Consider the following 27,988-nt stretch of genomic DNA (forward strand, 5'->3'; position numbering starts at 1 on the left):
TATGCAAACCTTTGTATTTCTCTGAGTCCACAAGACACCAAAACTGAGGGGAACCCTGGTGGGCTTTGAGAGTAATGTCATTTTGCAACGTGAGGATTTCCATTTCTAGCTCACCAGCATTTAAGTTAAAAGTTTCACCTAACTGCTCTGAAATGCATGTGATATCAACTTGCAAAAAGGGATTAGAAATGAATGTGACACATGGCTGCAGTTTGTCAAAGTCCTGAAATCTCTCCTCAAACTCATGCCCAAGCCTAGATATGAGCTGGGTGTACTTTTCTGCAGCCCTGTCCAAGGCCCCAGACGCAGGAGCAGTAATGTTTAGAATTGACTGCACAGATGGAAAGTGAAGAAATTTCTTACTTTGTAAATGCACAGAGAAAATGTTCAACTTGGCTCTGAATGCACTCACAGCACTGATCATGTCAGTGACATTCTTGTCTTTGCCTTGCAACTCACAGTTGAGATGGTTAAGTTTCCCTGTGATGTCCGTTAGAAAGGCAAGGTCGAGCTTCCACTCGGGGTCTTGGAGCAAAGCAGTGTCCTGACCTCTCGAATCCATGAATTCTTTTATTTCATCCAGAAGGGACAGAAAACGCTGTAAAACTCTACCCCTGCTGAGCCAGCGAATCTCTGTGTGCAGCAAGAGATCACCGTACTCAGCTGACAGCTCCTCCAAGAGAAGTTTGAATGACCTGTGTTGTGTGGCTTTGGAGCGGATGCTATTCACAATCTTCACGACCGGAGTCATGACGTGGTCGAAACCCATCACTTTCGCACATATTGCCTGCTGATGGATGATGCAGTGGTAATTTAGAAACCGTGGAAAATCGGGATCTTGTCGGCAGCGCGCAACGAACCCTGAATGACGGCCGGTCATTGCGGGGGCTCCATCGGTCGTCACCGATACCAACTTTTCCAATGGGATATTCTTCTCGGTGAAGTACCGCTTCATGGCTTCATAGATGTCAACAGCCTTAGTTGTTGTCTTCAGGGGAAGCAAAGTCAGCATTTCTTCTTTTGTCGTGAAATCACTGAAGACCATGCGAACGAAGACCATCAGCTGCGCCGTGCTACTGTTGTCCACAGATTCATCACATTGGATGCTGAACCATTTGCATGTGCCCAGGTCACGGTTAAGCTGTTGCGTTAAGTCCGTGGACATCGCTGACACTCTCCTGGCAATGGTATTGCCACTTAGCTGGACATCCGAGATAGCAGCGATGATTTCTTTCCCGTTCTTATGGTCTTTGAACAAGGTGTCTGCTACCACGGACATTACCCCTTTCACAACCTCCCCATCCGAAAAGGCCTTCTTGTTCACAGCCAGGTACTGTGCTGCCCTAAATGAGGCTTCAGTTGTAGCCACTGACTGTTTCACGGGCTTTGTGAAGAAGGATTGCTGCTTGCCCAAAGCTGCTTTTAGCTCACGCACCTTTTCTGCCCTCAGTGTGCTGCCTGGTGGGTAGCTAGCATGGAAAGTTCTGTGCAATGTAGAAAAATGTCTTTCCACATTGTGTCTCTTGGCCAAAGCAACGGCAGCTCCACAAATCAGACAAACGCTTTTGTCTTTAACTGTAGTGAAGAAGAACTCTTCTTCCCATTCGCACTGGAAGTGATACGTCTTTTTTTTCTTGGTCTCAGACATAGCTATTAGCCTACTGAAAGACACGCACTGCAGAAGTTATCCTTGTTTACATTTTGTGTTCTAATGTTAAGGGGAGTCTGCGCGGTGGTAACTTTTGGCGGTATAATTATCATTTTCTTTATTTACGTCACTAAATTCATTTTCAAATGTTGTAGGAAATCTTACAAGTTGGTCTCCTCTACAGCTAAACTTGTATTATAACACGAAAACGTTTAGAAATATATATAATATTTTTAAAAATGTAAAACTCTGAACTCTGCGTCAACCAATGGCTATTTTTAGAACATCCACGCGGGCGCCTCAAAAGTTCCCGGCGGGCTACCTGGTGCCCGCGGGCACCGTGTTGGAGACCCCTGGTATAGATGGTCAGTCAACTTGAATGCAAGAGTTTTAATCAAATGTCTGCAGCATAGCCTACTAATGATGCTAACCGGATTTTAAACAGCAATTTAGCTAGTCGTCTTCTGTGCGTCATTGCGTTCACGATTGTGAATGTTTTATTTGGATTACATGTGCATGTCGTGGGCGGGTGTCCATTGACACGCACGAGAGCGGGCCAAGGAGAATGAGTTTACTTCTACTGTTTGGTAAAGTTGCACGCATAGTCTACAAAAGTTGCGGAAGAACTATGCTTCCACCCGGGCAGCGTCAGGTGCATCAGTACGACCACGCTTCCAGGAATGATCTGGTTGGTTTTCATGGACAGACGCTGTGTGCACGGAGGGGAGAGGCTGTGTGTGTGTGCATATGTGTGTGCATGAGAGACAGACGCATGAGTGACAGAGAGGGAGAGCAGGGAAAGGAAATTCAGCTTAACGAATGTTGCATGTTTTTCAATAGCGTTAAAAAATAGATAAATACATTTAAAAAGTAGCGAAACGCAATATGTGGCAGCCGATGCTGAATCTGTGGCGCATCGCCACAAATTAGTCTAAGTGTGGAACACTGTATTGCCCCCAACAGTTCCGGAAGAGTCGCAGCACCGATGCTTATGCTGGCGTCGGTGCTTACGGTGCTTCAAAAAAATAGGCATCGCCGGTGTTTTTTCATTTCAGAATCGAGAGGTATCGCAAGTATCGGTTCTCGTGACATCCCTAGTTAAGAGTTTTAGAATGTCCCGGCAATGCTGTAGCCTATAATTTCACAGCGCAGCAGAGCGCAGGGTTAAATGTAACACGCACTTTTTATGTAGGCTAGATGTAACACGCACAAGCCTTCTTAAACTGCATGCTTTAGAAAGTTGAGCAGACACTGCTGTTTCATTGAAAGAAGGTAGGCCTAATAAGCATTTCTCTCCCTCTCCATTGACCAGAGTGTTTTCCGGCATGAGCCAAAGCTGCATGTTATTAGGGCGGTCTTATGTTGCCCTCCTGCGGTTGCAGTTTTAATTACAATGCCGCACCTTCGGCATTCCCGATGTGTGGGGAAAAAAAGGAGCATTCTCAACCCGTACCATCTGTAGCACCGGCACACAGCTGCCAGGCGCAAAGACACCACGCAGCACCTGGAAACCCTCAACTTCCGTCAATACAGATATAACGTTAGCAATGTATAACCAAAGCCATCGATATCTATCGATAGCTTTGTGTATAACCTAAGGAAGGATAGAAATGATACTTACAGGCATGGATGATGAACACTGTTCTGCCTCTGTACTGAAAATGGATGGGACGGCTGTATCCTTCAGATGTAACAGCATCTTTCTCGTAGCATACTGCATTTTCTATTTGTAGTCCTCCGGTTAGAAAATTAAGGGAAGGGTGAAGGCTGCCCTTAATCTGTATGCAATGCGGGAGTCATTTTTGTCGTGGACGACACCGTGTTCGGTTCACAAATATGAACATAGAGGTAAAACGGCCCCTTCTAAGTGCATTTATTTCTTGGACCGAACGCCGTGGAGTCCATTATCCCACTTATTCCACTGTTACCATATGTTTTGTGTTAATTTCCTGTTATGATGTAAAAGTTTCAACAGAGACGGTGTAACTAGACAATCTTTGGTTTAAATCGCTAAAAATATGTTGTCTTGTTAGTAGAACTAGGCTACTTCTTTCCACCACATGATATCAACTAATTTCTAAACTTGCAGTACAAACTGCCATTGCTAGTTCTAAATGGATGATCGCTATGGCCAAAAGCCAGTCAGTTCTATCTCTTTTCTATGAACCTTAGCTTTGAAACATCGCTATTTTAATTGCCCTCCAACTAGCTAAAATCAACCACCGTCATGTGCGACAATGTTATGTTCTGAACGTCTATAGCTTGGATGCAACGTGACCGTTCATTTAAACTTCACAACGAGTTTGCCAAATTAATAGGCTATTCCAGTGTGATACGGCCAACAAATTGGATAGGTGTGCAAATAATGTTTAATGCACCCTCTGTAGAACGCAGGACGCGCATTGATTTGCATTGAGCTCAATGAGCATCAAACAGACTAATAGGCTAACTGGAAAAAACACCATGCAATAATTGACATAGGGGTCAACACAGGCCTACTTATGGTATGCCCCCTGTATTTTAGGAAGAAAATGTATTTATTTACGATACATTCTTAATTTTTTGAAGAAAATCCTTGATTTTTACTCATTTTTTGAATTAAAGCATGAAGATGATTTTCTATTCATCTTTTTAGTCAACTTAAGCATGGGTTCAAATACGTATTCTCCCCTCTGTGTGTGCGTGTGTGTATGTTTGTGTTTACATACATCATACATGTATATGTATTATATGTAAGGGATAACGGCCGACGAGGTGACCGGTTCGATGGAAATAATGGCTAGGTGGAGGTCTAGAACTCCGGCGACGTGCGAAGCACGGAGACGGAGTTACCTCCGCCGTGCCATTATTTCCATCGAACCGGTCGACCTCGAAGGCCGTTATCCCGCTTATCTCCCGTTTGTATTCATAACCTGTATATTTAGAACATAGTTTTATTCCACCGTTGCGTCCGTTAACATCGCTAAAACTGTCTTGACTGTGGGACTACTTTCCGCCACATATCAACTTTCTACTTGCAGGACAAAACTGCCGTTACTAGTTCTAAATGGATAGTTGCTATGGCCAAAAGCCAGTCGTTAGTTCTAAATGGCTGGTTGCTACGGCCAAAAGCCAGTCGTTAGTTCTATCTCTGCCGTTGTCAAGCGGGCATTTCCCAGGATTCTGATTAACTTTAACTTTGAAAAATCGCTACTTTTATAGCCTACATGGCATCCAACTAGCTACAATCCACCTCCGTCATATGCTACAATGTTACTATGGTGCTGCACGTCTGTATTTCAGCTTGGATGCAACGTGACAGTTCATTTAAACTTCGCAACGAGTTTGGCGAATTAATATTCAAGTGTGATACGGGAACTACTTCGAAGGTAGCAGGTTATACGAAGTTAATGGCCACCCCATTAGCCAATCAGAGAAGAGAATTCCATTGTTGAGGGAGATAAATAATAATATATAGTAATACATACATAAAAAAAACGAGCAGTTTTCTTTATATGCCATATTTGCACTTGATGTGAATGTACAGGTTACGAGAAATAATTATAAAAAATCATATTATTTGATTGAGTTATTTGATTCACTTTTGCAACGACATGCTAGCAAGTTAACCCTCTAAGCGCCCAGGTTTTTTTTTTTGATTTTTGCATAAAAATTTCAAAAGGCCATGGCTTGAAAGTGGTCAGAGATAAAGTCCTACTGTAAATGTGAAAATCATTGAGTATGAACTAAAGTTTATGAAGGGGGTCAATTTACTCATCTAATTTGCATAGTATGACGTCACAGGATGGCAATAACGTCAAATTATGCACCTTTTGGCCCCAGTCGTGGCGCGACTGGCTGGGGCACCTGCACCGCACGCCGGCGACCCGGGTTCGATTCCCGACCCGTGGTCCTTTCCGGATCCCACCCTACTCTCTCTCCCACTCGCCTCCTGTCACCCTACACTGTCCTATCTGATTAAAGGCATAAAAGCCCCAAAAAATACCTTAAAAAAAAATAAATAAAAATGATGCACCTTTTAGTAAATACTAGTTGTTGAACACATTTGAGCAGTTTTACTTTGATTTTTTTAATTTCTCCTACATAACAAACGAACAGGACCACAGTCACATATAAACTAACAATAGTAAACTATTAGTATTACCACAATCCCTATGTTACTATACAATAAAGTAGCCTGGTCAAATCAGTTCCTATTGCGTGTGACTTTGTAGTTCTCCAGAGCCCTATTTTTACTAGCCCTGCTGTCTGTACCATGTCAATTACAGACACTATCATCATGATTATCACTGGCACCTAGCACACCATGCTTATTTGAACCCTCTGGCCAATATTGCTGCAGGCAGACACTGACGTACACACGCAAAGACGCACCTCCATTCACAGACGCATCTTCACTGCCACTGCAAATGGACGACCGATCATAATCTCCAAAAGGCAGATATTCTCCTTCAGAATCAGAGTAGGTGAATGGCAGACCCAAGACTTCATAACACATGAGTTTGTTTTTTAACATTTGCCGTTTTTCTGCCGTTTTTCTGCTTCAATATGTGCATCGCGATCGCGCATTTTACTTCCGCGTTATAAACAGGAAATGCGTCTTCTTCTTGTGTTTCTCGCGAGTAATACAGGCACTTCCTGAAAACTTTGTTACTCAATTTTGGGCTTGAATCGAAGCTCTGGATGTCTGCCAACTAGTGGTGGAGAGTACAAAGGAGATTTGTCACCCAACTCGGATCTACCGTCTGTTTTAATCAGTGACGTTGCATGTCGCCGTACGGCGCCTTGGGCGGTTAGAGGGTTAAGGCTAACCAGGCCGTTTCTAGATTAGGACAGTGGCTGGGTCGGCTACAAAACGCTTTGGCTCACTCATCCAACTCGAGGGACTGCGGGGAGTAACCCAATTTCACATGGGGGTGGCGTGTTCCTCTAAGGCTGTGGATAAACTGAAAAGAAGTTTACTTAGATTTTATAGTGGAAAAGATACCCGTTTCATAGAATGACTATATTGCCAAATCTTTACAGAAACAAAGTGCAGAACACCTAAAATGCTGTGCATTGCCAGAGTAAATAACATATTCTGTGAAATAATAACTTATTCTAAAATGTATTGCTGTTAGCCTCTATCTAATTTTCAGCACTTTTCAGGACGCGTAATCACCATATCAAAGATGCTTATTGCGTTCTTGTAGGTCACATTGTTGAAGATGTTGGCGTTGAAGATGTTGGCATTGGGTACTGCATTACATTTTTCTGACTGTTTCTTCTCCAGGTAGTTCCAGAGGCACAGAGTACAAGAAGAATGGGTTGAAGGGGCCAGTGGATAGAAGGATGGAGAATGGGGTTAGTTATTTAAAGACCATTTCAGATCAAAGACGTATGAGAAGAGCTGCAACTTTTTTGAAACTAGCAACTGGTGGACAGTTTGCAACAGCATGTTTTAGTAACATTGTCAGACCCCTTGTTATGACCTAGCTTACTGATTTACATTTGCTTCGTTCTTGCATGTCCTCTCCCTCTCCTCTGACCAAAACACAAAAAAACTGCTGTGATAATGCAGTGTCTTGACTGACTCGTAATATGTTAAATGCCTTGAGGTACAACTTTTGTAAAACTTTGCAATTGACATGACCGCAGTGGTTTTCAAGAGCTTAAGGAGCAGCCATGAATACAAATGGGCTTTCAGCTTGTCTCAGTGCAGCCATGAATTTGAATGGAAAGCTAATAAAAGTTTCGTTGTGTGATACATTTAGCTCTTACTCTGTTAGTCTCCTTTGTTCTTGACCTCTGAAACGGCCTGTACAGGTATCTGCTCCATGCATGGACATGACCCTTGCAGAGCTGCAAGAGATGGCAGCCAGACAACAGCAGCAGATTGATGCTCAACAGCAACTCCTGGCCTCAAAGGTAATCGGTGCATGAGAGAATAAAGACACTGTTGAAAAAATATTAGAATGATAACTAGAAATGTGCATATCCGAGGACCTGCAAGAGTGGGCTTGCAAAAATGGTAACTATGCTAACCAGGTTGATCAGCGAACTTGGCTAATGATTTCTAGCAGTTATGTTAATAATGTTAATTATGCTAACAATGCTATCTAAGCTAACAATGCTAACCAGGTTGATCAGCGAACTTGGCTAATGATTTCTAGCAGTTATGTTAAAAATGCTAATTATCTTAACAATGCTATCAAAGCTAACAATGCTAGCCAGGTTGATTAGCTGATTAGAAAAAAAACCCAAAAAATTATTTCCCCTTTCATTTCAATGGGACTGAAAACCCCATTCATTTCAATGGGGAAACGCCTCTGGTGGAGCATGGCGGAACTACAAGGGTATAAAATCGGGAATACCGGAAAAACGACAACCGACAGTCTTCCGACATTAACAAGCAACCTACACCGGATCGGGCCTTATTTTTTAGTGTTTGAACTGCGTCGATAGCTCAAACGCTCTGGGAGAAGAGGCGTTCTCAAAGAACGGCAGACGGATAACAATAGATGGGCTTGCCTTGCAGCAAGCCCACTAATAAATGGCAGATGGTTGTGAATGTGTGCCCATTCACTAATATATATATATAGTGAATAGGCACACATTCACAACATATATATATATATATAAGCCCTTTCTGAAACGGAGTCCCTACTCACTTCGGCTCAGTTAGCGAGTGAACTTCCTTTTCAAGTCCACTCGTGGGTGTGGAGAACACTCGCACTGAAGGGGTAGGGGGTAAAACAGCGCTACATTTCGGATGCGCTTGAAGGGAGAAGGAAATTGACGTTATATTAGTTTTCATAGAAATGATGAAAGCAATATATATTAAATTGCCAATTAAGATGTTCTGGACATCCCTGTGTATTAGGATATACATCCCTCTTCTCTCCTTTCATTACTATGAGTGAGGAGTTGCATCTTATACTTTATTTAACATCAAATTATAAAAGTGCGGTAAATGCGACCTGCACATGTGTTTAAATATTACAGCCTACTTCTGTACGATCTTGCACATTTTACTGAGTATCAATCTAAACATGAGTTGTTACAATGTAGCTTAAATCACGCTTTTGTCTGTAAATGCTGTCATACGAACCAAAAAACAACTGGCAGGGAGATACACAAACTGCACGAACACTTGAAAACGGTTGCACCTGCGTTTCAAGACCGCATCCATGCTGACTTACTCCTGGAGGCGTGGTAGCCCCTCTCCCTAGGCACTTCACTCGACTCAAATTTCGTTTCGGATGATACTCAATGTGGCGGGCCCTCGCGTGAACGCGCAAACGAAGTGGAAGTGTGTAGGGTTTAGGGGCACGTTTCGGAAAGGGCCATATAGTGCTGTCAAAAATATTGCGTTATTAACGCGTTAATGCAAAAAATTTTAACGCCGTTAGTTTTTTCATCGCGAGATTAACGCTCTTCCTGACCAGTGAGAAGTTTTTTCATAAACTGCTGTGGCCACGTTAGAAAAAACTACAGACCCGGCTGTAAACCACAAGCAAAACAGTAGCGCCCGCTGTTTAGATGTCCAGCTGAAGACTAAAATGGGCTGCTAACAAACTAATTTATGGAAAGTTTAGTTTTAAAACATTGCCAGGGTTTGTTGATGAGAGCAAAGTTAGCTGCATGTACTGTCGATGTGAACTTAGTTACCATAGTAGCACAAGTTATTATTAGCCGCATTGAGAATTTGCACGAAACTTAGAAGACTAAGGTAGAGCAGGCGTTGGGGCAGACGCAGTTGCACTAACGGGAGATTAGCCTACTGGACTCGGTAATGAGAACTATCTCGAGGTAACGTTAATGTGAGTGTGTGTCTGTGTGCGACATCCCTCTGGCTCTTCTCTCCGCTTCCTACTGCTGCTTTATCTGTCTTGTGCCTGTGTGCGCGCTCATGCGTTCATGCACATTTGAAATAAGCATTTATTTCAAATGTGTGAGTGAGTGTGTGTGCATTCGTGCACATTCAGTGTGTGTGAGAGAGAGAGAAGAACTAAGTTTGAATTAGGCTTGAATTAGGCTACAACAATTCAGTGCTTTTTTAACTATCTCGGGGTAACGTTAATATGGGTATGTGTTTGTCTGTGTGCGACATCCCTCTGGCGCTTCCCTCCCCTTCCTACTGTAACTTTAGGCTAACGTTATCTGTCTTGTGCCTGCGTGTGTGCGTGCGTGTGTGTGTGTGGGCGCGTGCGCGCGCGTTCATGCACATTCGGTGTTTGAATGTTTGAATTAGGCTTGAATTCGGCTACAACAATTAAGAGCTTTTTTATGTTATTGCATTATCTGAACTTCTAGGAGGAGAGATGTTTGTTTCTTGCCCAGTGGTGCTGCCAGCATTGTGTTATCTGTCCCAATAGCCTACTTATTGACAGTATTATTAATAATAACTAGAAAATGTAATTCCATGGAAGGAATTACCATTGCATGTAAATGCAAAAAGGTTGCTGACTGTGTAAAACATTCCTATTAGGTCTATAGTTAAAAAGACAACTAGGCTACACAGAAGAATAGATAAATAACAATAACCCAATTACATTTCCACTGAAATTACTTGGAAAGTCACATTTAAAAAGTGATTTATGAAAATGCATCAAAATTGTGGATATAGGCTATTATGGAAAATAACTCTTCATTTATTAGAATTTAAGACTGAAATGAAGTTGGCAACTTCAAACGAGTTGCAAGAGCTGACACTTTAGTAGCCTACAGTGAAACGACTGGTAGGATAGCTTATATAGCCTTCATATCTTCACTAATGCAGGTTAAAAGTAGGCCATAGACTTAGACACCATTGGAATACGGAATACAATTTCAAACAACGCCAATCAACTATGATGCAGCAACAGGTAGGATATCTCAGAGCCATATATCTAGCAAATGTAACGTTAGCTTACAGTAGGCTAGGATATTTGTACAGGATGAGCTAGTATGTTCTTCGAAGTCTCTCCAGGTGTGTGATTGTCCTAATAGGAATGTAGGCTACAAGCTGTTAACAAAGGTTTTTGATTTGTGAATGATACCGAAAAACCTAGCCTGGAGCAAGTTTGGTTGTCGTTAGATAAATACAGTGTTAGATTTACGTTGACGTTAAGTTAGATTGTCTTTAGCTGTTGATAACGTTACCGAGAGCAAACCGGTTACTGTAACGATATAAACAAATCAAGTTAGGAGTAGCCTAACAGGAGACAAGACAATAACGTCCTGGTTTACAGCAGCTATGGCATGGTAGAATGTTTTCATAGCTGTTAGTACTCAGCACGCAGCTACAGTTTAATGAGTAGACAAAACATTCAGGTTGCAGCGGCTTTAGTTTGGATCAAAGATCCTTGATTACTGACAGCTGAGCACTGACGTAACAATTAGTCTTTGCCGCCAAAGGATCTCAGTGTAAACTCTATGGGAATTTTAAACTCTTTTATCGTAAATATCTCAAAAAGTATGAAGTTCACAAATGTCAAAAATACAATCGTCAAATCTCCGTTACAAGATCTTTGTAGGAGTGCTTGAATGACGTCAAACGGTTAAGTGGTTTTAGCGTTATAAATCGTTGATTTTGGTCGGAGGAAGAATAATTATCCCGATAATAAAAAGAACAGGGATAACAGTACATTGCATTTACATGCAATGTAATAATAATAATACATTTTATTTAAAGCGCCTTTCAAGACACCCAAGGTCACTTTACAGGGTTGCAAAATCATCACATAGAAATAAAAAGAAAAGAAAATGTTAAATGTTAAAGTCAGTTAGCCAGTCCATAAGCTTTTTTGAAGAAATATGTTTTCAGTCTACTTTTAAAGACAGTGATTGAGTCAGAGTGTCTGATGTAGTCTGGCAATGAATTCCATAGCTTGGGGGCAATGTAGCTGAAAGCCCTCTCTCCCAGAGTGCAGAGGTTCACATCAGGGACACGTAGCAGGCCTGCTGAGGAGGATCTCAGAGGGCGGGCAGGAGTGTACACTTCCAGGAGGTCAGTGAGGTAGGTAGGGGCGTTGTTGTTTAGGGACTTGTATGCCAGGAGCAGGACCTTGAAATTTATTCTGAAGGCAACTGGAAGCCAGTGCAGCTGCATGAGCGATGGTGTTATATGGCTGGTGGATTTGGAGCATGTTATAATCCGCGCTGCAGAGTTCTGGATGAGTTGGAGCCGGTGAAGTAGCTTATTTGGAATTCCAGACAAGATTGAGTTGCAGTAGTCCAGGCGGGAAGTCACATACGCATTGACTAGGACTTCTGCACTCTGCTGGGTGAGTGCTGGGCGGAGCCGTGCAATGTTCCTTAGATGGAAAAAGGCATTTCTTGATATGGTGTTAATGTGTGCATTGAACGAGATGGTATTGTCCAGTATGACACCAAGGCTCTTGACCTGTTTGGAACAAGGGATGGTGCTGCCATCTACACAGATGGTGATAGGTTCCATCTTAGTAAGAGCTGATTTGGAGCCAACCAGTAGCAACTCAGTCTTACTGCTATTCAGCTTCAGGTAATTTTGTGTCATCCACACGTTGATGTCATGGAGGCAGGCAGTAAGTGCAGCTGGCGGAAGGGTGGCAGTAGGTTTCACTGAAAAGTAAAGCTGGGTGTCATCAGCATAGCAGTGAAATTGAACATCATGTTGCCTGAGGATAGTGCCAAGTGGAAGAAGGTAGATAATGAACAACAGAGGGCCCAACACAGATCCCTGGGGCACCCCTCTTGTCACAGCAGTACTCTCAGACTTGCAGCTCATCATTTGTACGCACTGTGTCCTACCAGAGAGATAGGAGGTGAACCACTGGTGAGCACTGCCACGCACTCCGATTTATTACTACATACATGAATGGCTGTAACACTATACTGTGGTTTGCAATAAAAATAATAAAAAAAAAAAATTGCACAAAGCAAGCTTATCCACTTTACTTTGATATGAGTATTAAAATGATAAATCAAGGGACATTTTGAACAGAGAAATGTGCGATTAATATGCGATTAATCGCGAGTTAACTAGGACATTCATTAGATTAATCACGATTATTTTTTTTATCGATTGACAGCATATATTAATTTGCTCTATGTGCATCATATGTGCCATGTCCTGTGATTATTGTGGTTGTGGCAGCCTTTACCCACTATCCAAAATGAATCTCTCCTTTGGGAGACCCAATAAAGTAACTTTGAACCTTAAAGGGATATTCCGCCATTTTTGGAAATAAGCTCATTTTCCAACTCCCCTCGAGCAAAACAATTGATATTTACCTTTTTCCTGTTCATCCAGCCATTCTGTGAGTGTGGCGATACAAGTTTTAGCTTCAGCCTAGCATAGATCATTGAAATGAATTAGACCAGTAGCATCTCCCCTGCTAGGATCATGTTTAAAAGTGACTAAGATTTCCGGTAATTTAAAACATGTCTCTTCTTAAGATAGAAAGTGCAATAAGACTAACTGAAAATGAAACCTGGCGTTTTTCTAGGCTGATTTGACACAGAACTACACTCTCATCTGGCGTAATAATCAAGACAACTTGCAATCGTACCATGGGCGCAGTGATATCACGCAGCATCTGAAAATAGTCCCCATGTTGCAAGTTGCCTTGATTATTACGCCAGATGATAGTGTAGTTCCATGTCAAATCAGCCTAGAAAAACAGTCCATAGGACCTGACCTCGGAAAAATAATATTGATAAATAAATAATAGTATTTTCTGTTCCTGTTTTAGTTATGCCATGGATTTCACATATCGTTGGTCAATTTGAAAGATAATTGTGCACATTAAGGAAGTATCATTTATTAACAGACTTCAAAAGTTACATTAGGTTTTGTGCAGATTTGTTCAGTGGACTACATCTGTTGTTTTGGACAATATACATCACAGACGTTGTAAAACAATAATGCTAAGCTCTCATGCTAGTTAACGGTTTGTGTGATAGTCAAATCACTTGCCTATCCCAACAGGAGCAACGCTTGCGCTTTCTCAAACAGCAGGATCAGAGGAAGCAGCAGCAGGTCTTTGAACAGGAGAAGCTGCAGAGATTGCGGGAGAATGTAGAGAAGCAGGAGATTCGGCTGAAGAAAGTTCGGGCCCTCAAAGGCCAGGTGGAGCAGAAACGCCTCAGTAATGGAAAGTTGGGTGAGTAACCAGAGCTGCCTTGGAAATCTGTGCACTTACATACTGTATGCTAAGAGGGTTTTCAAAATTGTGTCAAAATCAAAGACTTATGTGATTTATGAGAGATTTGTGTTCAATCTAGATTCACATGGCATTCATAAAGTTAATGAGAAGTGCGTATTCCATGTTTTCATAACAGACTAAATTAACGAGGTTATGGGTCTGATTCTATTTTGAATAAATCATGCCTCTCTCATAAAGCCGCCTTGATTTTGAACTTTCCATGGGCAAAAAAACGAAGGAGTTTCAATTTGGACCTCTGATCTAGACCCACAGTGCCTACTACAGCGCTTGTACCACACTCGGGTCCAAGAGTCCGACCCTAGTCATTTCCCGATCTCAACCCATCTCTCCCACTTGCTTCCTGTTAGTTCACACTCCTATCCGAATAGAGGCAAAAAGCCCTCTAAATAATTAAATAAATGAGTAATCTGGACTAATGTTAAACTGCCTAGCTCTGGACTGATTATGAACTGCCTAGCTCTTTTGACCACTCTCCATATCGAAACATCTTAAATAAGGCAGGGGTCCACCTCTTCAGACATTTATCCCTCTGGAGCCTCAAGTTGTGGGTTATGTCTACCATTCTATAGAGTTCCCATACTCGTTCTTTCCACCATTCAAGTGTTGGAACAGTGGGTTTCAACCAATTTACAGTGATACCCTTAATGGCTGCGGAAAGGAGGATCTGCAGAAGGTATAGATCATCCCTTCGTTCAAAGCCATCCGGGATGGCCCCCAACAAAGCATATAACGGTTCCTTAGGGATCTCTATGTTAGAAATATCAGCTAATGCTAAACAAACATCATCCCAGTATTTCTTAAGTTTCCCACAGGACCAAAAGGTGTGGACAAAGTTTGCGTCAGCTTCTCCACAGTTCCTCCAGCAGCAACTTGATGCCGAAGAGCTATGCCTTCCTGTTGTGTGTGGCATTCTAAAGTATCTTGCTACCATTTTCCATTTGAATTCTCTCCCAACTATTGGAAGAAGTTATTCTGTGTGCTTCAAAACAAATTTGGACCCAGGATTCCAGGGAGATATCTTGCTCAAGCTCCGTCTCCCATTTTGCCTTGATATACAAAGTGGTCCTGTGTTTCCATACTCTGGAGACAGTGATAAAGACACAAAATAATCTTCCTCCTGTATTCACCTAGTTGAACCCCAATGAAATACTGTTCTATTCCCGACGGTGAGCGAATTTTCTCAATTTCCTCATGTTTAGTAAGAAACTGTCTGATTTGAAGGAACCTGAAGAAGTCAGTGTTTGGAAGCCCAAACTCAAGCATTGTTGCTCAAGCATTTCTATTTTACTTTCTAGGCTTTTGCGTAATCTTTCTTTCTTCTTTGCACTGGCAAAAGCAATAATACAACCTCTTAGATATGCCTTTGCACAATCCCACAATATCAATGGGGATGTTTCTGGATGGGTGTTAAGTTCCAGATAATTATTCAACTCTATATCTATGAATTGAACAAAAGTTGGGTCATTGAGGATGGATGTATTAAGCCTCCAGCTATTACAGCTTTTTCTTTGACCCAAGCACCAATGAACCATCACTGGAGAGTGATCTGAAAGTGTGATTGGAAGTATTTTACAGTCTGTTATCCTATGTGCCTCCACCTTAGGGGTGAACAAGAGGTCAATACGTGAGTATGATGAATGTCTATTGGAATAGAATGTGAAGTCCCGGCTGTTTGGATGCTTATATCGCCAAATATCCACTAAGCCTATTTCTTGACAGTGGTGGTTCAGTGCTTTACTCATTCTAATGCCTGACGTGGATGCCGACACTGGGGTTTTATCCTTTAGTTGAGACATAACACAATTCATATCCCCATCTGCAATAAGAATCCCATCACTCTTGTCTAAGATGAGACCAAATATATTTTTAATAAATACTGGGTCGTCTTCATTGGGAGCATAGATATTACATAAAGAGATGCGAATGCCGTCCATGGTTCCATTTAGCAAAATGTACCTGCCCTCTGAGTCTGTATAGTGGTATAGTGTATGTGAAGTTTAAACCTCTACTTATCAGTATTGCTACACCTCTTTTTCTCCCTGAAATATGAGAGGAGAAGTAAACTTTATTAGCCCATGCTCTGCTCAGCTTGTCATGTTCTTTATCTGAGAGGTGGGTTTCCTGCAAAAACGCTATCCCACAGCCAAGCTGTTTCAATTGGTTAAGGATTTTTTTCTTTTTCACAGGACTATGAAGGCCATTTACATTATAACTAATTAACTTTACCTCCATCGAAATAAGCAAAAACCTGTGAGATACTGAATGCTAATGGGCCCGTTGGAGAATGGTGGGAGAGCATCTGAAGAGGGGCAAATAGTGTGGGGAGGGGAAAAGGCAAAAAGAAAAATAAACAGATAAATGTGGCATGCTGACTGTAAGCACATACTAAATCTATTCAAATCCAATGACAGAGCACACACAAACCTCATAGAACGATGAGGTAGAACAGTAACAACAGCAAGTGTCATTAACAATGGGAAGGAGTTTCCAGGTAGCCTAAGCACTACCGGGGCCTTCAGCGTAGATGTCATCCGCTGCACGGGTAGGTGTAACCCGTGTTTACCACTATCAAGAGGGGTGAATGCCCCGTCCCAAAACCACTTACCACAATAAACACCCAAAATGTTTTAGATATAGATAGTTATGTTCAGAATTATTAAAGATCCCAGCAAAAAATAAGAAAATCCTACCTGGTATAAGTAAGTTGAAAGCAAAACAAAAACTAGCCATATTGGAATCATTTAAATAAAATGAGAAAAGAGTAGAAGTCATCTCTAACACAGGCAGGAGTAGGCTAGATCAACAACAACCTCTGTGCCATCCTGTGCTGGGTAATAAAGTAAGTCCCCAAAGTCCACAGTAACCTATTATAAGTGACGTGTAGTAACTAACTTCATTAACTCAAGAAGCGGCTACAATTAAGTCTAGTCTGTAGTTGAAACGGTCTCACCAAGCCCGCCGAGGAAACCTTCCATAACGCGAAACATCTTACGGTCCACCTCAGCACAGGGATTCTTCATGCCACTTGTTGTCCATCCCAAACGATGAAGATCTTTCTCTAGTCGTTCCTCTTCAGATAGCTCAGTCGTGATGCCCAGGTGTGTCAAGCTCTCGGCTGCCTCCCACGCAGAATTGAAGACCATCGTTCGATCTTGAGTGAAAACTTTCAGCACCGCAGGGTAAGGGCTCTGAAATTTTACCTGCTTCGCCTTCAGCTGTTTCTTAATACCTGCATATTCTCTCCGCTTTCTCTGCAGCGCTGGCGAGTAGTCGTGATTCATTGTGATTCTCTCACCTCTGTATGTTAAAGTTTTTCTCCTGCCATGCCTTTTGCAGTATGAGCTGCTTGGTCCCCTGGACCGGACCCGGGTTCTTTTGGTCCGATGGTTCGGTTGTTTTTGATAGTGTGAATGCAACCGTACTGAACTCGGGTGCGGACCCGGGACCGGACCCGGGTCCGCCTGAAAAGGTGGTCTGTGGTCCGGTTCGCTAGAACGCTGGAGAAGGTTGCTAAGCAAACGTTCTAAAGATTCTAAAGAATCTTTACCTTTGTCTTCTTCATTGCACTGGCTTCTGCTGTGTTGCCAAGTGATATTTTGTAAACAGAATTCTGGAAGTTCGTGTTGCTTATGGCCCAAACGGACCCGGGTCCGCAGACAAACATGTAATGTGAACAGAGATCAACTACGGCAGAGGTAACCGCACTCTGGTCCGGTCCAGTTAAAGGGATAATCCGGAGTGAAATGCACTTTAGATCAATTTTTCGGACTATTGGGAGTACATACGTTGAGTTGACACCAAAATCATGTAATTCGGATGTATTTTGAGAAAGTTCGAGTTCACCGTTTTTAGCCAAAACTCGTTAGCCTGGAAGTGAGCGGGGCAGGTCCTTTCGCCACTACAAAACGCTATTTTTATACCTCTTCTACTGTTCCAAACAACACTACACTTACGTGGTAGTGAGTAGAGGGTCCTTAAAGCCAAACCGAAGTATCCCCACGTCTTTATGTGGTCGGATAGAGAGTCCAGAATGAATTTAATCGAGTCAGTACCTTTCCGGAAATGTTAGTAAAGTGTTGTTGAAGCGTTGCGCTACTGCCGCCGCGACATTTCCGGAAGGTACTGACTCGATTAAATTCATTCTGGACTCTCTATCCGACCACATAAAGACATGGGGATACTTCGGTTTGGCTTTAGGGACCCTCTACTCACTACCACGTAAGTGTAGTGTTGTTTGGAACAGTAGAAGAGGTATAAAAATAGCGTTTTGTAGTGGCGAAAGGACCTGCCCCGGTCACTTCCAGGCTAACGAGTTTTGGCTAAAAACGGTGAACTCGAACTTTCTCAAAATACATCCGAATGACATGATTTTGGTGTCAACTCAACGTATGTACTCCCAATAGTCCGAAAAATTGATCCAAAGTGCATTTCACTCCGGATTATCCCTTTAAACGGACCTAGTATGAAAGCAACCTTAAAGGGATAATCCGGAGTGAAATGGCTTTACGGACCCTCTACTCACTACCACGTAAGTGTAGTGTTGTTTGGAACAGTAGAAGAGGTATAAAAATAGCGTTTTGTAGTGGCGAAAGGACTTGCCCCGGTCACTTCCAGGCTAACTTGTTTTGGCTAAAAACGGTGAACTCGAACTTCCTCAAAATACATCCGAATGACATGATTTTGGTGTCAACTCAACGTATGTACTCCCAATAGTCCGAAAAATTGATCTAAAGTGCATTTCACTCCGGATTATCCCTTTAAGCACGAACGATCTGGGGCTAGCATTTTGGTTCGTGGGCTTCTGCAGTAAGGATCTGTGAGCTCGTTCTAATCTTAAATCAAACTCTGGCGACAATTGTAGAGTCGTACGGAGAAATTCTTCCATCCATTTGACTGTGTCTCCTTCTTCAGACCCTTCTTTAATCCCGTATATTTGTAAATTATCTCGTCTTTGAGCATTCTCCAAAGCTTCACTACGAGCCTCCAGCTGTCTGTCTCGGTGCAGAAGAAAGGAGAGAAGCTGTCCGTGTCGGCTCTGGCCATCTTCCAATGTGCTTACCCTATCCTCGGCCTCCGAAATTCGGCTAACCAGGCCACGAACTGTCTGGTCTATATTCGTCACTTTGTCCGAGAGTTTCTCAAGTGATTCATTGACCTCCTGACGGAACTTTCGAAGTTCAGTGATAATCGTGACATTCATATCACTGTCCGGTGGTTTCGTTATTTTTCCTCGGCGTGAACATTGAGACATGGTGTTATTCTGAATCAAATTAAACAAGTTTAGGGGACAATAACTTCTATAATTTATGAAGATTTAGTGGTAGGACTGGGAGCTTCTCTTTCAAGCAGCCATCAGGTTCGCAACGTCACCGAACCAAACAAACTCTAAGTGCAAGGTTGACTTTTGAAACAGAATCAAATGTTTCCTTTGTGTGCTACATGTGCCTAAAATACATGGCAGCCAGAATATATGCTGCATACCAGCCACCAAGGTGTCCTGTCCCGTTATACAGAATTCAAGAATTCAGTGGAGGGAACTCTATACTGCAAAGCGGGGCATTGTCCATTTTCTCGTTTAACCTTTAGAGGCCAATTGACAGATTGCATCAAAAACACACCCACTCATTCTTCTCTGTTAAATTGCTACAGAACTATTGGTTGCAGTAAGATTAAACTTTTATCATATGACGGAGTGGCTTTCCAATGAAACTAGACTACTCTTGACACTCTACAAGAGTGCAGAGTGTCCTAGTCAATGCGTACGTGACTTCCCGCCTTGACTACTGTAACTCAATCTTGTCTGGAATCCCAAATAAGCTACTCCACCAGCTCCAACTCATCCAGAATTCTGCAGGGAGGATTATAACATGTTCCAAATCCACCAACCATATAACACCATTGCTTATGCAGTTGCACTGGCTTACAGTTGCCTAAAGAATCAATTTCAAGGTCCTGCTCCTGGCATACAAGTCCCTCAACAGCAACGCCCCTACCTACCTCACTGACCTCCTGGAAGTGTACACTCCTGTCCGCCCTCTGAGATCCTCCTCAGCAGGCCTGCTACGTGTCCCTGACGTGAACCTCTGCACCCTGGGAGAGAGGGCTTTCAGCTACATTGCCCCCAAGCTATGGAATTCACTGCCAGACTACCACTCTGACTCAATTACTGACTTAAAAACTAGACTGAAAACGTATTTCTTCGAGAAAGCTTATGGACTGACTGACTGACTGACTTTATTTTTTTTGTTTTTCTCTTTTCTTTTTTCTTTTTATTTGATGATTATATGTGATGATTTTGTAAAGTGACCTTGGGTGTCATGAAAGGCGCTTTAAATCAAATTTATTATTGACTTCCTACATGACGCATGTCTGCGATGCACGTGTAGCTTGATAGCTCGTCCACGATTTCCCCTTAAATTTAAATTTTATCACGACAAGGTCAACCAACTCAAGTATTAGATTCAACATCATGGCACAAGGAAAGTCTCCAGGCAAACGAGAGGGTGAAAACATGTCACCGTTGAAAGAAAAGAAGAAACAGATGATAGGCATGTCTAAGGAGGACTTGGATAACGCAATTGCCTCAGCAGTGAAAGTAGCCTTGCTAGAGCAACAGAAAAACCTCAACCTGATGATACAGGCAGCGAAGACAGAGGCTGTTAATAACATCCTAATCCCGCAATTAACAGAACTGAGAACACAAATACAGCACACAGAGGATAACTTGGGTCACATAGCCAAAGACGTGGACACCTCTCGTAAAGCTATTCAAAACAACACAGCTAAAGTCGACACCTTACAGGCTGCATTGAGGGCTAGCAAACATGAGGCTAATGCTTTCCAGCAGCAAGTTAGCGATCTCACTTCTAGACTAACCCAGATGGAAGACCGCAGCCGAATGTCAAACCTTAGACTGATCGGGTTGAAGGAGGGTGAGGAAGGCTCGAATGCAATCCATTATCTGGTGAGAAACCTACCGAAATGGATACCATCTTTGCTAGGTCAAACCATCCGCATTGAACGAGGGCATCGTCTTTGCACAACAGAGAGAGACACCAACAATAACCGACCACGCACCTTGATTTTCAAGTTATTGGACTACACTGATCGTCAGACGATTTTGAAGGGAGCCAGGGCCCAGCCAGTTAAGCATGCTGACCAGAACCTGCTGTTCTACAGCAAAGATACTACAAACAAGAGGAAGGCTTTAGTCCCGGTTCACAAGAAAATGACCTCAGTGGGGCTACAGCCATTTCTACGTTATCCAGCCCAGCTTAAGGTTACCTACAAGAGCCAACTCTTCCACTTCGATACGCCCTCTGACGCAGAGAACTTTCTTCAAAACACTTTCCAGAGGGCCTCCATCCCACAACGTGACGGAGCTTCACCTCTACAGGAATCAGACGAGATTGATGCGTCTTCTCTGCCGAGCTAAATTAGCCTTGTGCCGCCTACAAGTTGGTAATAGACTGAAGGTTTTTTCTTTGACTTCGTCATTACTTTAGTTTAAATATAGTAGCCTGTGTGAACTGGAAATTCGCTTTCATTTACTCCACAAGTAATTTATTTTGGGGATGTTTAGCCTCTGCTGGTTGACTTATGATCGCTCCTTATTCATTTAAATACAGTGACATATCTGTGCTGTCTACTCTGGAGCATTAGCCTGTTTCTGAAGGGTTGTTGTGGACCGCTTCTCATATCTGCGTCACCGGAATGATTTTTATGTGTGTGTGTGTGTGTTTGCATCTGTGTATAGTTTTGTTAATCTATGTTGTTATTTATACAGTACGACCAGAAGCTTTTCAGACACGCATGCCCAGTTTTCAGTATGCTGTTTTACTTTTGGAAATGTCTTCCCCTCCCCTCCGTTTCTATATTTCAGTCGATCTGTCTGGTATCCCACCACATAAATGGCCGACTTGAACATTATTAGTTGGAATGTTGGAGGCTTAAACTCGCCCATTAAGCACACTCGCTGTCTAGAATTCCTTCACCGCAAGAAAATATCTATAGCAATGATTCAGGAAACACACCTGACAGAGACTAATGTGCAGCGATTTCAGAATAAACACTACAAGTCATAGCTCACTCATGTGCTTCCTCTAAAACGAGAGGTGTGCTAATTGTTGTTGTCACGCCCGGCTATGCCGTGCTGGGTGTGTCGCTCCCTGGCCTGCATTGTCTGCTGCCATCTGTCTGTGTCGCCTCTAGGTGGAGCTGTTCTGGTGGGCCGTGCCAGACTAATTGGTGCGCTGATGGGAGGGTGCATAAAACCATGGCCTTCTCGTCCGCTCTCTCTCTCTCTCTCATTCTGCTCTGGCCTGACGACGCGTGGCTGGCTGCAGTCGTCGCTGCTGTTCCTTTTGCCTTTTCACTTTATACTTACATATACTGATATGCACGACACTTTTGGTTAGCTTTCCACTTACTGACTTCGTTATGCTCATTCGTTAATTAAACTTATTTTACTTTAAACCTTAGTTTCAGTGTGGTCTCCCCTATGTCAGCTCTACTTTGAGCCAAGTGGTCCTGACAGTTGTACAAAGGAAATTACAATGCTTAGTGGTGGAAAATGGAAAGGATGATGAGGGAAGGTTTGTTTATGTTCTGCTTGCTATTAATTATGAAAATTTTTTATTAGCCAGCGTTTATGCACCCAACACATTTGATGATGGCTTTCTACCCTCTATCAGTGACTCTCTCTTAAAATATAGTGACTCCCATAGCATTATAGCAGGTGACTTTAATACAACCGTGTGCCCCGAATGGGATATATCAAGTAGCTCCCATGAGCCTATACCACCGTCTTCATTATCTCTCAGGTCATTCATAACAGATCTACACATAGTGGACATTTGGCGCCTCCACAATGACAAAGTTAAGGCCTACTCATTTTATTCTGGCTGCCATGGCTCCTCCTCCAGAATAGAGTATATACTGTATTTATCAGTCCGTCTATTACAAATTCTATTACAATCAGTCATATTAACATGTTCCCAATTTTAATTGGGACCATGCCCCGGTAGTCTGTACCCTAACACCAATTATTAACCACCCCAAAGTACACAGGTGGAGATTGAATAACTCTCTCCTTAGCAACGAAGCCTTTTTGTCACATATGAAACAACAACTATGTGACTTTATTAGCCACAACAGAGACGGCTGCAGCAATGCCCAAATATTGTGGGAAACAACAAAATGTTTCATAAGAGGCGTGTGTATAGGTTTCTCATCCAAATTGCATTCTGGGCGTAACAAACACATGAATGAAATTGAGAGGGAGACTGAAAAAATTGAGCGAGAACAAACATTAGCTGCGTTTCCATTACAAATATGCGCAAAAACTTTGTCGATATTGTCTTAATGTCGAATATCACAATTTTCGCAATTGCGGTGTTTCCATTACATTCGGCTAACTAAATTAAAATCTCGTGTATTCTCGCGTGCTGTAAGTCATTAGGAGACATGGTGGTTATCAACATTACTTCAGCCATAGGGATTTAGCCTACACTAAATGCATTCATATTGCCACCACGGCACGCTGATTATCAGTCATTAGGCTATAAGCCATCAGCGGAGGAGGCCTACGTTTTGGTGGGGCAGAAACATAAAATTAAAAATGACATATTTCACAGGAGTTTGTTGTAGTAGGCCTATGCTTAAATCATGTCACAGCCATGTCAGTGGAATATTTCGTAGATCAGCCCAGTTGATTAGTTTCTAAAACTAGAATCTAGATTTCTTTCAGCACCGTTCTCATCACGTTAAACCAGCAAAGCATAGCAACGTTGTTGCTATGGGTAAACAAAACTAGTTGAGCGGTTGTGTAGCCTATGCAGCGTTTTTGAGAAAGTGTTGTCGGCAAGTTCACAGCTGTGGATTCAACATTTTAGAATGACACGAGCCACTTTTATTGAAAAAAAAAATTTTTTTTTACATTATTCTCCCGGTGCCACTTCCTGTCGGCAGTCTTCTTCGTCGGTTTCGTTCCTCCTAACATCTGGTTGTTGGATCACGTGACTCGTCAGATGCGAAAAAAGTGTTTCCATTGCAGTTTTGCGAAATATACAAATTTCGATACGCTGGAAATACCACCTCACCCGAGCGCAAAAACTTTTTATCGAAACGTGAGTTTTTTCGAAATGTGTGTGTTTCCATTAAGCACATTTCTTTTCGCAACTCTTAATTTGCGCAATTTAATGGGCAATGGAAACGCAGCTACTGACTCCGAAACAGTGACTAACACAAACTTACTCACAACATTGAGAGGGGAATATCATAGTCTATCCCTAGCAAAGGCAGAGTTTATATTACATAGAACAAAGCAAAGACACTACTATGATGATGACCGTCCAAGTAGATTACTTGCTCTCAGACTTAAACAATGTGAGTCCAAAGCCATGATAAATGCAATTCGGACAACTGAGGGCACGGTTGTGACACAGCCTGAAGCCATAAACAATGAATTTAAAACATTCTATTGCCAACTCTATTCATCAGATGGCCAATTAAATGCTGAGAGGTGTGCCACATTTCTTCATAGCCTATCACTCCCAAAATTAGATGAAGAAATTGATGACTTGGACAAGTCTATATCAATGGAGGAACTTGAATCAGCAGTGAAATCACTGAATAGAGGGAAATCCCCTGGGCTGGATGGCCTACCCCCCGAATTTTATGTAGTATTTTGGGACTAGTTAGGGAGACTGCTATTGGATTCCATACATTTTGCAATCAAGCAGGGATTATTCCACAGGGATCAAAGAAATGCACTAATTACCCTCCTCCTTAGAGGGATAATCCGGAGTGAAATGCACTTTAGATCAATTTTTCGGACTATTGGGAGTACATACATTGAGTTGACACCAAAATCATGTCATTCGGATGTTTTTTGAGAAAGTTCGAGTTCACCGTTTTTAGCCAAAACTCATTAGCCTGGAAGTGAACCGGGCATGTCCTTTCGCCGCTACAAAACGCTATTTTTATACCTCTTCTACTGTTCCAAACAACACTACACTTACGTGGTAGTGAGTAGAGGGTCCCTAAAGCCAAACCGAAGTATCCCCACGTCTTTATGTGGTCGGATAGAGAGTCCAGAATGAATTTAATCGGAGTCAATACCTTTCCGGAAATGTCGCTGCTGCAGCTGGCAACGCTTTACCAACACTTTAATAACATTTCCGGAAAGGTACGGACTCGATTAAATTCATTCTGGACTCTCTATTATACTTTGGTTCTATCCTACTTTACCTCTGAAACAATACTGGCTAACTTCTTATCAATATATTACCTCTCTTGAATGCACAGCTGCACGCCTCGACAATGCCCAACCTAAAACTGTCCAGGCTTGGTCAGACATTTCTTTGTCCATTCAAGATGTCCTCAAGGGCCGGCAACCTGGGATAATGTAGACATTTGACCCCCCCCCCCTCCCCCCTTATGGATTAACCTTTCATTTATTTATTCTTCATGTTTGGTCTGTTTTATTTATTTAACTTTATTTGTCATGCGTGTCAGGTTTTTCATTATAACTGGTCTTTTTAGACGTAGACTTTGGACTTGATGTACAGTATATTGTGTGTAGCCTACATTGTGTCGTACTGTAGTTTGTGGTTTGTTGTGGTGTTAAACTGTAAGGGTAAAATTATACATTTTCTAATAATAAATAAAAAATGTTAATCACAAAAAATATTATTATTACTATTACCCGCGAACCTGATCGCATAGACATGGCAGGCATGTCAAATGAGAGGTGGCACCGAGCCATCCATTGATACCTAGCTCAACCTACCCGACGATATCCATCTGATTTTTATTTTGCTGTGTATTTCAGTGGAGGAGATTGAACAGATGAACAGCCTGTTCCAGCAAAAGCAGCGTGAGCTGGTTGTAGCGGTGTCTAAGGTAGAGGAGTTGAGCCGACAGCTAGAGATACTGAAGAATGGCAAAATGGACCCCTTGAACAACAACCAGAGCTCTGTGGCTGAACTGGACTCCCTCTACAAAGAATTGCAGGTGAAATAAATTGTGTAACCCTTGTGAACTTCAAGCACAGATATGTAATGTTCACTTTGATTATTTGAAGGTTGAAAATAAGTTGTCACCCTTTTCATACTTAGTGCAGATTACCAAAAATACTCAATGAAAGAAATACTTAGAGAGATAACACCAGGTGTGTAACTGAAGTGTTCCATTCGCGACGCATTAAAAAAAAAAAAAAAAACCTTTTAGGAGACGAGTCTATTTTTTCGAATGTACATGGCGCTATCTCGTCTGGTCTACTTCCGTTGATGATATTGGAAGCTAATTGTTAAAGCAGACGCAAGGCGAACGAAATGCTTCAGTTACGCACCCGGTGTACAGTGGGGGTTGGTTGACATTGGCCGCTTTCACGTGAGATTCTCATGAGACCTCACGCGTGAATCACGTGTATTTTATTTATTTTTCCCAAGTGAAGCTGCAATGACCCAAACAACCACCAGGTGGCACTTGTGAGCAGGGTTAGGAATGTCGGCATTTACCACTAGCCAAACAATCCAAAAGTGAATTAAATCCTGAAGCAAGCTGAAGATCTTTTCTGCTTTTAACAGCCTAGTCTCACGATAAAACGTGTTATTGTCTTCTGTTGGCCTATTGTATGAAGAGGCATCTGGCTGTTTCGTTTAGGTTGGTTTTGCTGTCACTAACGGTTTCATGAGGTCACGAGACCAGTTTCCACTAAAAGCATAAGCCTATGTCCTTGTGTTTTTGTTTTTGGGTCAATTCATACATTTTATTTCAAATGTGCAGATAGGCTGATGGCTTGTTTTTATGCTGGCAACAAAACAAAATGGTTCACGAATGTTATTCTTGATTCTAAATGCGGGAAACAATTAAAAATAAAATGTCCCATTTTCCGACGCACCACAAACCTCTTGCCTATGTATACATTAGGCTATATTTTTATTTTAAATGTATAAGCTGGCTGTTGTCAAATTTGTCAAATAGCCTAAAATAGGCCTATAGGAGAAACTATATGGTTCATGCTCTCTGCTGTTTCATTCCGAACCGAAAGCGAAGGAGGGAGAATGAATTATGAACGTTTCACTTTTGCATAAATAATTCCTGAACGGTTTTGATCAGGCGGGAAACAATTAGGCACCACACACATCTTGTCTATTTAAATATTCTATTATTTGGGCCTATTATAAAAGGTAGGACTTTTTCGTTAGAAAACAATTTCATTTGAATTATGGACTGCCTTTGAATGAAGTTTGATCGGACTTTCAGTTCACATAAGAAAGTTTCAAGACGCTATATGTTTGCCCCGTCGCATTAACGGTGACTTAATTTATTTCAAAAGGATATGACCTCATGAATCCTATGGTTGTTTGTGTGTTCTACTTGTCTTTTTTGATCTATGATGATTATAGGGGATGCATCTCAGTTGTTAGATTTGCACATAATATGGTCACCCGCCATGGGTCAAGAAAACATATTTTTAATGATATTCGGGTCATGTTTGGTCGGGTCGGTATACAAAAATATGCCGTTCATTTTTTGTCATTTATATCGTACATAATTGTCTTTAGAAGAGGAAAACATAATTTGCAGCATTCCCACTGAAACGTGATTCCCCATATTTTGTCACGAACATAGGCTATGCACTTGTTGTTTCTGCGTAGACAGACCCTCGGCTACACTTGACATGCAGTTGTGTTCTGTTCTCAGAGCATATGCTTTCTTCTGTCTATGATCTGCAACTTTTTTCTCGAACTGCTGGCCTCCTCGATTCGGCTACTGAGCAGCGAAGTTGCTGATGCGATGCGTGCTTCTCAAGTCTGATAATTTGCAGCAAGATCGAATGGTGGAACCATGGACTGAAAGACAAATAAACTAAAAGTGTCCCCAATCAGGAAATACTTCTTAATTTAATGTCATCAAGGCATATAGCCTACAATTGGTATGAGCACGCAATGTGCGTCCTTGTGCAACTTATAAAGTGGCTCGTTGGAAAGCCCCACGTCTGCTCTTCCGTGCAATAAAGGTTTCATATAAAGGTTTTGATTTGACATGGAACTACACTCTCATCTGGCGTAATAATCCAGGCAACTTGCAAACTACTGGCACTACTACTGCTTGTTGTCTATGGGGACTATTTTCAGATGCTGCGTACGATATCACTGCACCT

At 42.1% G+C, this 27,988-nt stretch overlaps 1 protein-coding gene across 2 annotated transcripts in view; it reads left to right on the forward strand.

The window, feature by feature from the left end:
* The window catches only part of tp53bp2a (tumor protein p53 binding protein, 2a), a 78,066-nt gene that overhangs the window by 7,810 nt on the left and 42,268 nt on the right, over positions 1 to 27,988 (forward strand). For both annotated transcript variants that reach the window (XM_062520258.1, XM_062520259.1), the window contains exons 4-7: positions 6,921 to 6,991; positions 7,454 to 7,555; positions 13,581 to 13,755; positions 25,652 to 25,833. In XM_062520258.1, the coding sequence (XP_062376242.1) occupies positions 6,921 to 6,991; positions 7,454 to 7,555; positions 13,581 to 13,755; positions 25,652 to 25,833 (530 nt within the window). The remainder of the gene's footprint in view (positions 1 to 6,920; positions 6,992 to 7,453; positions 7,556 to 13,580; positions 13,756 to 25,651; positions 25,834 to 27,988) is intronic.

Source organism: Sardina pilchardus, chromosome 18 (genome assembly GCF_963854185.1).
Source record: "Sardina pilchardus chromosome 18, fSarPil1.1, whole genome shotgun sequence".
NCBI classification, from domain to species: Eukaryota; Metazoa; Chordata; class Actinopteri; order Clupeiformes; family Clupeidae; genus Sardina; species Sardina pilchardus.